The sequence below is a fragment of the Scyliorhinus torazame genome, chromosome 3, assembly GCF_047496885.1.
Source record: "Scyliorhinus torazame isolate Kashiwa2021f chromosome 3, sScyTor2.1, whole genome shotgun sequence".
NCBI lineage: Eukaryota > Metazoa > Chordata > Chondrichthyes > Carcharhiniformes > Scyliorhinidae > Scyliorhinus > Scyliorhinus torazame.
Genome location: NC_092709.1, coordinates 18,394,858 through 18,409,420, shown reverse-complemented (window position 1 = coordinate 18,409,420; position 14,563 = coordinate 18,394,858). Strand labels below are relative to the sequence as shown.

The window sequence follows — 14,563 nt, the reverse complement described above, 5'->3', positions numbered from 1 at the left end:
TTGCACCTGTAAACCAACTTTTTGCGGCTCATGCACTAGCACACCCAGGTCTCTCTGCACAGCAGCATTTTTGAATATTTTATCATTTAAATAATAATCCCTTTTGCTGTTATTCCTACCAAAATGGATAACCTCACATTTGTCAACATTGTATTCCATCTGCCAGACCCTAGCCCAATCACATAGCCTATCCAAATCCCTCTGCAGACTTCCAGTATCCTCTGCACTTTTTGCTTTACCACTTATCTTAGTGTCATCTGCAAACTTGGACACATTGCCCTTGGTCCCCAATTCCAAATCATCTACGTAAATTGTGAACAGTTGTGGGCCCAACACTGACCCCTGAGGGACACCACTAGCTACTGATTGCCAACCATAGAAACACCCATTAATCCCCACTCTTTGCTTTCTATTAATTGACCAATCCTCTATCCATGCTACTACTTTCCCCTTAATGCCATGCATCTTCATCTTATGCAACAACCTTTTGTGTGGCACCTTGTCAAAGGCTTTCTGGAAATCCAGATATACCACATCCATTGGCTCCCCGTTATCTACCGCACTGTAGATAACAGTGGCCTATAATTACCCGCTTTCTGCCTACCACCTTTTTTAAACAGTGGTGTCACGTTTGCTAATTTCCAATCCGCCGGGACCACCCCAGAGTCTAGTGAATTTTGGTAAATTATCACTAGTGCATTTGCAATTTCCCTAGCCATCTCTTTTAGCACTCTGGGATGCATTCCATCAGGTCCAGGAGACTGGTCTACCTTTAGCCCCATTAGCTTGCCCATCACTACCTCCTTGGTGATAACAAACCTCTCAAGGTCCTCACCTGTCATAGCCTCATTTGCATCAGTCACTGGCATGTTATTTGTGTCTTCCACTGTGAAGACCGACCCAAAAAGCCTGTTCAGCTCCTCAGCCATTTCCTCATCTCCCATTATTAAATCTCCCTTCTCATCCTCTAAAGGACCAATATTTACCTTAGCCACTCTTTCTTGTTTTATGTATTTGAAGAAACTTTTACTATCTGTTTTTATATTCTGAGCAAGTTTACTCTCATAATCTATCTTACTCTTCTTTATAGCTTTTTTAGTAGCTTTCTGTTGCCCCCTAAAGATTTCTCAGTCTTCTAGTCTCCCACTGATCTTTGCTACTTTGTATATTTTTTCCTTCAATTTGATACTCTCCCTTATTTCCTTAGATATCCACGGTCGATTTTCCCTCTTTTTACCGTCCTTCCTTTTTGTTGGTATAAACCTTTGCTGAGCACTGTGAAAAATCACTTGGAAGGTTCTCCACTGTTCCTCAACTGTTTAACTATAAAGTCTTTGCTCGCAGTCTACCTTAGCTAGTTCTTCTCTCATCCCATTGTAATCTCCTTTGTTTAAGCACAAAACACTAGTGCTTGATTTTACCTTCTCACCCTCCATCTGTATTTTAAATTCCACCATATTGTGATCGCTCCTTCCGAGAGGATCCCTAACTATGAGATCCTGAATCAATCCGGTCTCATTACACAGGACCAGATCTAGTTCCCTCGTAGGTTCCATTACATACTGTTCTAGGAAACTATCGCGGATACATTCTATAAACTCCTCCTCAAGGCTGCCTTGACCAACCTGGTTAAACCAATCAACATGTAGATTAAAATCCCCCATGATAACTACTGTACCATTTCTACATGCATCTGTTATTTCTTTGTTTATTGCCTGCCCCACCATAATGTTACTATTTGGTGGCCTATAGATTACTCCTATCAGTGACTTTTTCGCCTTACTATTCCTGATTCCCACCCAAATGGATTCAACCTTATCCTCCATAGCACCGATGTCATCCCTTACTGTTGCCCGGATGTCATCCTTAAATAACAGAGCTACACCGCCTCCCTTACCATCCACACTGTCCTTCCGAAAAGTTTGATACCCTTGGATATTTAACTCCCAGTCGTGACCATCCTTTAACCATGTTTCAGTAATGGCCACTAAATCATAGTCATTCACGATGATTTGCACCATCAACTCATTCACCTTATTCCGAATAGTACGAGCATTCAGGTAAAGTACATTTATGTTGGCTTTATTACCTCTGTTCTGAATCTCAACACCTCAATCAGTAACCTCTCCTAAGTTATATTTCCTCTTAACCTTTCTCCTAATTTTCCTTGTCGTTGAACCCATATCTTCATGTAACAACCTGCCGCGTCGCTTACCATTAATGTTTTCACTTCCCGTTTTATTTCTTTTAGTATTCCTGGTCCTATTCACTGAGCTCCCCTCAGTCACTGTACCTTGTACTGTCGCCCTTTTTGATTTTTGACGATGGCTTCTCTGCCTTACTTTCCCCCTTACTGCCTTTTATTTCTGTCCGTTTTACTACCTTCCAACTTCCTGCATCGGTTCCCATCCCCCTGCCACATTAGTTTAAACTCTCCCCAACAGCTCTAGCAAACACCCCCCCAGGACTTCGGTTCCAGTCCTGCCCAGGTGCAGACCGTCCGGTTTGTACTGGTCCCACCTCCCCCAGAACCGGTTCCAATGTCCCAGGAATTTGAATCCCTCCCTCTTGCACCATCTCTCGAGCCACGCATTCATCCTCTCTATCCTGACATTCCTACTCTGACTAGCCCGTGGCACTGGTAGCAATCCTGAGATTACTACCTTTGAGGTCCTACTTTTTAGTTTAACTCCTAGCTCCCTAAATTCAGCTTGTAGGACCTCATCCCGTTTTTTACCTATATCGTTGGTGCCTACGTGCACCACGACAGCTGGCTGTTCACCCCCCCCCCCCCACCCCCCCTCCCCCCAGACATCCGCTCCGAGACATCCTTGACCCTTGCACCAGGGAGGCAACATACCATCCTGGAGTCTCGATTGCGTCCGCAGAACCGCCTGTCTATTCTCCTTACAATTGAGTCCCCTATCACTATAGCCCTGCCATTCTGCTTCCTGCTCAGCTGCGCAGCAGAGCCAGCCACGGTGCCATGAACCTGGAGGCTGGAGAGAGAGTGAGAGAGAGAGAGAGAGAGAGAGAGGGGTAGAGAGAGAGCGGTAGAGAGGCGGAGTGGTTTAGGGAGGGAATTCCAGAGCTTAGTGCAAATGCAGACGAAGACACTGGCACCAAGAGGTCGATGAAGTAAATCTGAATGGACAAGTGGCTAGAATTGGAGACGTACATTGTTCTAAATCTTTTTCTTTCAAAAGGACCCATTACCAAGGTGAACAGGCAATGCTGCTCAGAATAACTGCGTCAGCTTGATTAAACCGTACAGGTGTACATTAAACAGGTTATTTTAAGTCAAAGCCTGTGGCCCCCACAGGTTGGAAAGGAGTCAAGGGAATTTTAGCAATCTGAGAGAGTCTATTTTGGGACACATTTTATTTAAAGGATTGAGGCAATTGCAGTTCTGTCTGTTGTTTATGTCTTTCCTCGTGTTGCCCATATTAATCTGACCTTGAACAGGGCATTTTGATTCCAGTTGCTTGATTAATGTGCAGGGTGCTAAACTAAAACAGAGTGTTACCCTTCAGAAAACAAACTCAACCATGAAAAAGCACGGGTACCTGAATTTTATGCAATTATGGAAGGTACTGGATTTTTAACCAATAACTGTGGAGAGGCCTGAGCTGCCATAACGACCAGGGCCATGGGCCATGCACTGGAAAATGGGATTGGTGTAGTCAGGTCTTTGGTGACCAGCATGGACACAATGGTACAAATGGTCTTGTCCTATGCAGTAAACACTTTTGACTATAATAATGATCTTTATTATTGTCACATGTAGGCTTACATTAACACTGCAATGAAGTTACTTTGAAAATCCCCTCGTCGCCACACTCCGGCACCTGTTCGGGGACACGGAGGGAGAATTCTGAATGTCCAATTCACTTAACAAGTACGTCTTTTGGGACTTGTGGGAAGAAACCGGAGCACCCGGAGGAAACCCACTCAGACACGGGGAGAACGTGCAGACTCCACACAGACAGTGACCCAAGCCGGGAGTCGAACCTGGGACCCTGGTGCTGTGAAGCAACAGTGCTAACCACTGTGCTACCGTACTAGAGGAGCTGGGATTGTTCTTCTCAGGTCAGAGGGGCCGATGTAATAGATGTGTTCAAAATGATGAATGGGTTCCAGAGAGTAAATAAAGAGAGGCTAGCCTGCAGGAGAAAGATAGGCTCCAGACTCGGCAAAAGTACCCAGGGGGCGGCAGGGTAGCACAGTGGTTAGCACCGTTGCTCCACAGCTCCAGGGTCCCAGGTTTGATTCCCGGCTTGGGTCACGGTCTGTGCGGAGTCTGCACGTTCTCCCAGTGTCCGCATGGGTTTCCTCCGGGTGCTCCGGTTTCCTCCCACAGTCCAAATATGTGCAGGTTAGGTTGATTGGCCATGATAAATTGCCGCTTAGTTTCCAAAAAGATTAGGTGGGGTTACTGGGTTACGGGGATAGGGCGGAGGTGTGGGCTTAAGTAGGGTGCTCTTTCCAAGAGCTAGTGCAGAGTCGATGGGCCGAATGGCCTCCTTCTGCACTGTAAATTCTATGATTCTATTTAATGCTGTAGGTTGTTATGATCTGGAAGGCGCTGCCCGATAGGACGATGGAAGCCAGATTCAGGAGTAACTTTCAAAAGGGAATTGGATACTTAGAAAGGGGAGAAATAAATTTCAAGGCTATGGGATAAGAACAGGGCAGTGGAACTAATTGCCTTACAATTCTTTTCAAAGAGTTGGCAGTCACAACGGGCTAAAAGCCTCTTTCTATAGTGCAACGTTCAATGATAACATCTTTGGCAACAAGCTTTCTCCTGAAAAATAAAGTGCTTGGTACCTTAAGTCAACTTTTCCCTCCAATCGGAAAAGGCATTTTATTCGTAAAATTGTGACGCTGCCCATTATTGATAAGCTGCCTCAAAAATCTAATCGTTCAGAAACCAGAAGCGCTTCCAAGCTGTGGGAACGTAGATTTGAACAAGTGCAGTTTTTATTCAGCCGACATAGCTCATGAGACACCTTCGCCAGCTATGTGCCACTGTACGCAAAGACAAATCCATCCCATGGGTCCACTTCCTTCCAGCCTCTGCACGCTGGTGATAAAAAAATTCCTTCTCGCTCTTGTGTCAACCACCATGCCACTTGGTATCCAGCCAGTGGTTCAGTTTGCTCAAATTCCAGGGACTGCATTATTAATTGTATCTCAAACTGTTCCGTGCATAAAAACTTCCAGGGGAGCTTTTTCAGAAACAGGTCAACCTTTACGATGTGCATTAAAGATGCAAATCCGCCCAGCTGAGGCTTTTATTGTATATCTATGCCCAGCCAACGTGAAGAGGGATTTATCCAACAGCATCACAAGGTGTGCTGGAGTCCCGTGAATGTCGGCCTTTTAAAGAACAAAGCGTAGCTTTTTGGAGGTATTTCTTTTTTGCGGGGGGGGGGGGCATTATAAACATCATATAAAATATACAAACTAACAGCGGGCCATTCAGCCCTACTGGCTGCTATCTGTGCTTCACACACAGCTCCTCCCACCCCAACTCTTTCAGCATATAATATGCTCTCCCTTTCTCCCTGGTAGCCGTGTGTTACAGTTCACTAAAGGAGTCCAAGTTGCTCTGACAACATGCACATTGCAGCCTGGGCTTCTGGGTAGCGATGGTTGAGCCACGAACATCACATGGCTGACAAGGAATTTCTCCCGCTCTTACTGTCTCTCGTTGGCATGTGCTGGAAGGATTTGTAGGTTTATGCTCCTATATTTGGCCAGATTGCAGACAAACATTTCTTGGCCCTAGGGTGGGATCTGCCCCTGGATCTATGGTTCGAACGCAACAATGCTTCCCACTGCAACACAAGACCTCCAATTCCTTTCACCCTCCCATAACTCAACCATATCTCCACTGTGTGTCTAAACTACTCCATGTTTGCACTTTCCACCCTCGCTGGGTGACAAAGTTCCTCCTGAATTTCAGATTCATCTTATATTAATGACCCCCAGTTTTGGATTCTCCCGGATGGCACGTGTTGCAGTGGTTAGCACTGGGACTACGGCGCTGAGGACCTGGGTTCGAATCCAGGCCCTGGGTCACTGTCAGTGTGGAGTGTGCACATTCTCCCCGTGTCTGCGTGGGTTTCACCCCACAACCCAAAGATGTGCAGATTAGGTAGACTGGCCACGCTAAATTGACCCTTCATTGGAAAAAAAATAATTGGGCACTCTAAATTTTTTTTAAAAAATGTTTTGGATTCTCCCACTAGGGTTAACAGTTGGCCAAAATGTACCAATTGTTGACACCGGCGGGATTTTCCACTCCCATCGATGGTGAGCACCCCCCCTCCCCACCACCACCACCACTATTTAATTCCATAGTTAAAGTCAACCGACAAGCTAGAACTTTCTGTCTCACGGTTTGTCAGCATCTGGGAGAATTTACGCTGTGCTATGTCTCTCTAGTTGTTATTAAACCTTTTATGACTTATTTATTATTTCACCACATTTCCACCCTCCAGATTTCATCATTGCAACACTCTCTGGCTGGTTTCTATCAACCTCTATAAAACTGAGCTCACCCAAAATGGCTGCCTGCATCCTAACTTACGCTGAGCCCCATTGATCCCGAGGAATTCTATGATCCATCACCCGTGCGCGCGCTGACCTATATTGTCTCCGGGACAGGGCATGTTCAATACCCTCTGTGACCTCGCCCGTCCCTATCTTTTGAAACTTCCTCCAGCCTACAACCCTTCAAAGATTATTGTGCGCCTTTAATTCCAGCCTCTTGACCATCCTCCATTTTAATTACTCGACCACTGGCAACCGGATCTTCAGGGGCTACGCCCCGATTACCGTCCTAAAATTCTCTGCCTCTCTCCTCCTTAAAAAGGAGTTGCCGAGGACAGCATGGATTCTTCAGTTTGCACACAGTGTGCCACTTCTCAATAGTTTGCCCTACTGGCGGGTGGCACGCTGGCTCAGTGGTTGGCACTGCTGCCTCGCGGCGCCAAGGACCCCGGTTCGATCCCGGCCCTGGGTCACTGTCCGTGGAGTTTGCACGTTCTCCCCGGGTCTGTGTGGGTCTCACCCCCACAACCCAAAGATGTGCAGGACAGGTGGATTGGCCACGCTAAATTGCCCCTTAGTTGGAAAAAAAAGTTGGGTACTCTAAATTGGGTACTCACGCCAACTGATGGAGACCTGCCATCTCCTCCCAATCCTTGATGGCATCTGAATGCTCTTCCCTATCATTTGTTTTTGTCCGGAGTTCTGTCCCAAAGGTGGGTCCGGTCCACAGTCCTGCAATCTGCACCATGGGCAAGGCAAGGAGGCAGATCGTGGATCCGCCCCTGCTGGAACAGGGAATCGAATGCCATGCGCTGTCACCAATCTGATCGACAGCAGCAGTCCAGCCAGAGCCCGATGAATCGGAGTTGCTGTGGCAACATGCACTTTTACAGTCATGTTGTAGCTTGGAGCTATGGATAGTGACTGTGATGGGCTCAAATTTCTTTCCATCCCAAGGCTGACCAGGAATCTCTCCTGCTCTTATGCCACCTGCCATTGGCGGCTGTGGAAGAATTGACAAGTTGACACTGAACCTCTTTGGCCATGTTATCAACAGAACTTCCCCGCGTGGGGCTTGAGCCCTGAGCTTCTGTCACAGCGGCACGGACACTACCCGCTGCATCATGAGACCTCTTCCCTCATTATCATGTTGAAGGTATTTGCCCAGCGATGGTTTCATGTGCTGTTCCTCCACCTACCAAACCTACCACCAAGCAAAAGGTGGCAGCAATCGCTCAGTTAGTGCCAATCTTGCCGCTGCGTCCGCAGGTCCTGGGTTCAGGTCTGACTCCAGAGACATATCTGGTATTGAGGAGGTACTGCACCGTTAGCAATGCTGCCTTTTGGATGTGATGCTCAACTGTCTCGATGGATTGTGTTAGAATCGCAGCTACATTTCCAAAACACATAGAAACATCGGAAACATGTGACATAGAAGGAGACCATTCAGCCTTAATGGAAATGCCAAACGAGAAAGAGCTAACCATGCCTAATCCTGTTCTTGGTTTGTAGCCCTGGAGATTGCCACACTTCAAGTGCATATCTACATATTTATATGCAATGCGGTTTTCTGCCTCCACCACTCTTTCAGCCAGTGAATTCCAGACACACACCACCTTTGTGGTGAAAACATTTCCCTTCATCTCACCTTCAATCCTTCTGCCAATGATTGAACCCTCTAAGCACCTGGACCACCTTAGGAGTAGCGATCCTGCTCCAGTGGAATCCGGGTCTCTGGTTCCAGCCGCGGCCATATCTGGCGGCAGGCTACTGCCTGCAGAGGAGTCGTAGGGCCGTCTCTCCGACAGTGAAGATTCAGGGCCCGATATGGAAGTCGTAGAAATTAGTCTACCCTGATGGCCAGTGCTGATGACGAACCTGCATCAGTGACCCTCACGGCATTCCTTGAGGAAGCGAAGGTCACCTATCTGTTTCACATCCCCCGATCAGGCTCCACCTTCCACGGACCCCAGCCGAGCGCAAGAAGGCAGAAGAGGCCTCATTGTCGAGGGAGCGATGGGGATAAAACAGAAATATGGGGGGGGGGAGGGGGGGATGTTATAATCCTCAGGAAGGCCATGGAGTATCGCTGATTGATCGCCCCAAGGGGTTTGTGGAGTACGGGTTCTCGTATTGAGCGGGTGTTAGCGGGAGCTTAAATACTGTGACCAGACCAGGCCCGGCAGCTCCCGATTGTCCTGGGCTGGGACAAGAGTGTTGTTCGCCGTGGCTGAGGCTTTATCTCTGTTGAGAATTAACCCTTCCACTGGAACTATTACAATGGCCCACACCTAAATGCCCCTGATAGATGATCATGAGCCATTGTGGTCTGTATGTGCACCCATGGTGTTGTTAGGAAGGGAGGTGCAGGATTTGAATCATATGGAACAATGGAGTGGTGGTACAGGTCTGTCATGGCCTATCTGAATGGGGAAATAGGTGAGAGAGGCTGAAGAGCCAGCTCAAGCTCAGATTGATTTGCTTCCACCTTTCCCTTTCAAGAAGCTTTGTTTAAAAACATTACCAAATAAGGTTATGAGATCATCAAGTAGTGATAGAACCTAATTCGCTCGCTACTGATTGATGTTGCACTCTGGAGATTTCAGAATCCACCCATGGTAGGCCATGCCAACTGTGACATTAGTGGAGCATAACTTAATTCCAAGGCTCGAAAGATTGAAGGAGGTTGAACTTCTTGAGGGCAACCTTGTAACACCAAGTAACCTTGTCTATTATCACAGTTTAATATACTCACCTAACTCATTGACCTCATTCTTTGCCAATAAAGAATTGGGAATGTAGATGACATTGCGACTGCTTTCCGCTGGACATTTGAATTCAAATATAGCGCAGGTAAATTCAACAAATGCTTCGTCCACTAATAACTCAGATCTTTGCCAAGTGACGGCGAATGCAATTCCATAGCATAGAGCATGCTCTTTGGGCAATCTCACCATTGACGGTCATAAGATGGCTAATGTAGGAGGTCAGAAGGCAGTACAATTTTAAGGAGGGGGTGACATCCGAGACGAAGACACAATGTTGAAGTGGGGTTGAGTGAGCTCTATTCAACTTCAGGGGTGAGGAAAACTATTGATCAGTCATAACTCCCACGAGGCCTTCGGGGAAATCATTATTGATCTCCCCATGGGGCTTGTGGAGACGAGCTTCCCAGGTAGGGGGTGGAGGTCACCCAGCTGGGGCTCATTAGAACTGAGCATAAAAGCTGCCCCGAGCAGGGACAGGCGTGCTCTGGTTGTCCCAATGGGAACTGCGATTGGAGATAGTTACTGCTAAAAGTAAAATAAACCTTTTGCTTCCCACTGCTGGCTTCCTTGGTCATTCAATGACCACGGCTCTGCACCATTTGGTTTTTACACAAAACTAACCCACTCCCGTAAACATATTTGCTCCTAAAAGTATAATTCTCTTCTGATGAGGTCACTTGTTCGTTAAGGTGAGGGGAGGCGAATAACCATTATTACATTCCCATTTACTCCCCATTTTCTTTTTTTAAAATAAATTTAGAGTGCCCAATTCATTTATTTTCCAATTAAGGAGCAATTTAGCGTGCCCAATCCACCTAGCCTCCAAATTTTTAGGCTGTGGGGGCAAAACCCACGCACACATGGGGGGAATGTGCAAACTCCACACGGACAGTGACCCAGAACCGGGATCGACCCTGGGACCTCGGCGCCGTGAGGCAACAGAGCTAACCCACTGCTCCACCGTGCTGCCTACTCCTCATTTTCTTGGGACAGCTGCGGTGCACCCAGCTACCATGTAAGGCTCCATCTCCACTTTACCACAGCCAACGAGCCTTAAAACCATCCCCCGAAGGCAGCCCTTGATTGATCCAAGGCGGCCTTGTGTCCCACACTAACCAGCTCAGTCAGCCTCCCGGATTCAGAATCACAGCTCGCTGCCAATTTAGGGCATTTTTGATTATGGCCAAGCGGTCACGAAGAACCCAAAGATCCCCACCATTAGCAAGAAGAGGACCTTTGTCACATTAAGCCTAAGGTTAAGGCGTGACGGCAACACCCACTATGCCCAACAAACTCGCCTATCAGATTTATTTTGAGCTGGGCACTTATTATAAGAGATGAGGGGCCATTTCCATTAAGCTTTCTTTGGATTTTACTGCGTGCTCAGTAAATGTCATGGATTTTCATGCCAACTGTTGTCAGCCAGCAAAGACTATGCACCAAGGAACCCCAGGATACATTATTCCCATAATCCCATCCATGTAAAACAGCTTAGACTTTTCTGCATGTACTGCTGTGTACAGATGACGGAGCCTACAACTGGTTCTAGACACTAGATTGATGTACATCTTACAATCAATGCCCCATACCAGCCTCCTCCTACTGAAATATATCTCACCCTGTCAGCATAACCTCCAATCAAGGCTGTCTTCATCTCGGAAGCTTTACAAGATCAATTGCACTTACCTGCACAGTTATAACTCTGGTTTGGACTTCAGGTGGGGCTTCCATTTCATCTGCGTTCTCGAAGAGGACATCATAGTTCTCCAACAGTGTGGCCATGAGCTTGTTGGAGATATTTTGTTCCTTTATTCCTTCAAAACCAGGGGAAACGCTGGCAGGTTGAAAAAGGAGAAGTTACAATCCAGAACAGAACGCCTTTTATCCGCGTAACGCTTCCCCAAACTAGCCAGTTAACTGAACTGGCACGATTTTCCCTTTGTGTGGAACTATCATCGCCACATTACATACCCATTTCTCAGCTGATTTGAAAGTGCTGATTGCAATGTGACATTTGAAGCAGCACACACAGTTAATTAAATTATTCATTTATCGGAGTAATCATGTTTCCTAAATGGTTATAGTAGCAGCATCTCTCTGTATCCAAAGCATCCTATCTGGCGAGAGCCAGCAGTGAAGTAAATGCCTATCTCGCTGCAGTTCCATCACACTACAATAACACTTCAGTTGAAATCATGTGATACAATCACAAGACCCTGCCATCGCCATGACAACTGTTGTCGCCAGGCAAAGACTATCCACCAAAAAAAACCCAGTTCCCACAAACTCATCCGTGCAAAAGAGCTTAGCACGTTCCTGCTCGTCCTACTGATGGAGCCTCTATAACAGGGTCTGTACAGCACCTTCATTATCAAGCAACACAACAAAAAACTGACGCCAATCCAGGAGAGATATCGGGATGGGTGACCAAAGGTGTAGGTTTTTAAATTTGCTTCAAAGGCAGAGACAGAGAAAAAGAGATGGAGAGATCCAAGGAAGGAATTCAACAGCTTGGGGGGGGGGGGGGGGGGGGGGGGGGGGGGGGGGGGAGGGGGAGGGGGAGAGGGCAGGTAGCCGAAGGGATGGGGCAAATGGTGTGTGGGGGGGGGGGGGGGGGGAACACAAGAGACTAGATTTGGAGGAACGCTGGCTTCTCAGAGTTTCTGCAGTTGTCAGAGGACGAGTGGAGTGAAGCCTTGGAGGGACCTGAGAATATTAAACATCGAGGCAACGCTGGACTGGGAGCCAGTGCAGCCCAGCGAGCGGAGAAACGATGGTGAACAGGACTTGGTTGGTGAACGAACTAGGATATGAGCAGCTGAGCTTTTAAAAAAATTCATTTATGGGACGTGGGCATTGCAGGCTCTGCCAGCACTCATTGCCCATCCCTAATTGCCCTTGAGGGGCAGTTAAGAGTCAGCCACGTTGCTGTGGATCTGGAGTCACATGTAGGCGACCAGGTAAGGACGGCGGATTTCCTTCCCAAAAGGACATTAGCAAACCAGGTGTTTTTGTTTTTTTTTACAACAATCGACAATGGTTTCATGGCCACCATTAGACTTTTAATTCCAGATTTTTATTGAATTCAAATTTCACCATCTGCAGTGGCGGGGTTTGAACCTGGGTCCCCAGAGCATTACCTTGGGTCTCTGGTTAACTAGTCCAGTGACAATACCACTATGTCGCCGCCTCCTTATGGAGGGTGGAAATGGAAGGCCATCCAAGATAGCAATGGAACAGACAAGTCTGGATATACCAAAATTCCATAATGGACTTATCCTAAACCCAACTTAGCACTTGTGCAGTCCCATCATTGTAATCATCAAGCTTCAGATCATTTTTCCTGTATTCCTGCTGTCTCACACTCAGTAATATCCATCTGCATCAATAAAATATCCATCTGCATCAATAAAATAATGAAAGCTGGTCCAGTGGTCCAGGGATGTTAGCGATAATTAATCAATCTACGATGGGGTGAGCCAGGAAAGGCCGTGGGCGGAATTTTCCCATTTTTTGGCAGAGTGGCGCAGCGGGCAGGGAAAAACAGGATGGAAGCCACCGGACCCACGGCTGGCTTCCCCCACCATATTTGTAGCCACTTAGGCAAAATAACATCAAGGGGCGGGTCCCGCGACATAACGCTGACAGGGCAGGCTCAGCCAGCAACTGAGAGGGACCCCGACTTAAGAAAATAAAAACAGAACCCCCACCCCCCAGTGGAATTCCACCAGCCCCATGAAACTCCATCACCACAGAAACACCCTCCTCACAACCCCCCCCCACCCCCTCCCAAGGAACACTTTGTCAACTTTGTCAACAAACAAAGCTCAATAAATATCTCCAAGGGGTGTGCTTTGCTTGGATAGGTGCTCAAATTGACCGTCTCCTGCTCTACTGCACGGAAGGTAAATTGAATGAGGCAAATTAGGACAGCCTAGCTAATGCCTTGGCGGAGGTCTGCATCTATCGGTCTGCTGCCGCAAAGCTTAAACCATGTTTGCTTGATTTAGTTACAAGATGTGTGGGCCAAACAGCATAAGCAGCAAGTGCCAGACAGAGCGAAACAATTCCACAACAAATGCATCAGATCTAAGCTCCGCTGTTCTGCCACATCCAGCTGTTAATGGTGGTGGACAATTAAACAACTCACTGGAGGAGGAGGCTCCACAAATATTCCCATCCTCAATGATGGAGGAGTCCAGCAAATATGTGCAAAAGACAAGGCCCCAGCATTCGCAAGAATCTTCAGCCACAAGTGCCGAGTGTATGATTCATCCCCGTCTCCTCTGGAGGTCCCCAGCATCACAGATGTCAGTCTTCAGCCAATGCGATTCGCACCATGTGACATCAAGAAACGGCTGAAGGCACTGGATACTGCAAAGGCTGTGGGCTCTGAAAATATTCTGCTAATAGTACTGAAGACTTGTGCACCAGAATTTGCCGCACCCCTAGCCAAGCTGTTCCAGTACAGCTACAACACTGGCATCTACCCGGGCAATGTGGAAAATTGCCCAGTGTGCCCTGTACAAAAGAAACAGGACAAATCCAACCCAGCCAATTACCGCCCTATCAGTCTACTCTCCATCAGCAAAGTGATGGAAGGCGTCACCAACAATGCTATCAAGCGGCACTTACTCAGCAATAACCTGCTCATGGACTCTCAGTTTGTGTTCTGCCAGAGTCACTCAGCTCCCGACCTCATTACAGCCTTGGTTCAAACATGGTCAAAAGACCTGAATGCCAGAGGTGAGGTGAGAATGACTGCCATTGGCACCAAGGCAGCATTTGACCGAGTGTGGCTTCAAGGAGTCCTAGTTAAACTGGTGTCAATGGGAATCAGGGGGAAAACTCTCCGCTGGTTGGTGTCATTCCCGGCACAAAGGAAGATGGTTGTGGTGGTTGGAGGTCAATCATCTCAGCTCTAGGACATCACTGCAGGAGTTCCTCAGGATTGTGTCCTGGGCCCAAATATCTTCAACTGCTTCATCAATGACCTCCATTCCATCATAAGGTCAGAAGTGGGGATGTTTGCGGATGACTGCACAATGTTCAGCACCATTCACGACTCCTCAGACACTGAAGCAGTCCAAGTCCAAATGCAGCAAGACCTGGACAATATCCAGGCTTGGGCTGGCAAATGGCTACACAAGTGCTAGGCAATGACCATCTCCTACAAGAGAGGATCTAACCATCGCCCCATGACATTCAACGGCACGACCATTGCTGAATCCCCC

At 47.4% G+C, this 14,563-nt stretch overlaps 1 protein-coding gene across 3 annotated transcripts in view; it reads right to left on the bottom strand.

Moving 5' to 3' along the window:
- Window positions 1-14,563, bottom strand: part of fam13a (family with sequence similarity 13 member A) — a 299,844-nt gene that overhangs the window by 201,582 nt on the left and 83,699 nt on the right. For all 3 annotated transcript variants that reach the window (XM_072495341.1, XM_072495343.1, XM_072495342.1), the window contains exon 5: window positions 11,016-11,163. In XM_072495341.1, coding sequence (XP_072351442.1) covers window positions 11,016-11,163 — 148 coding nt within the window. The remainder of the gene's footprint in view (window positions 1-11,015; window positions 11,164-14,563) is intronic.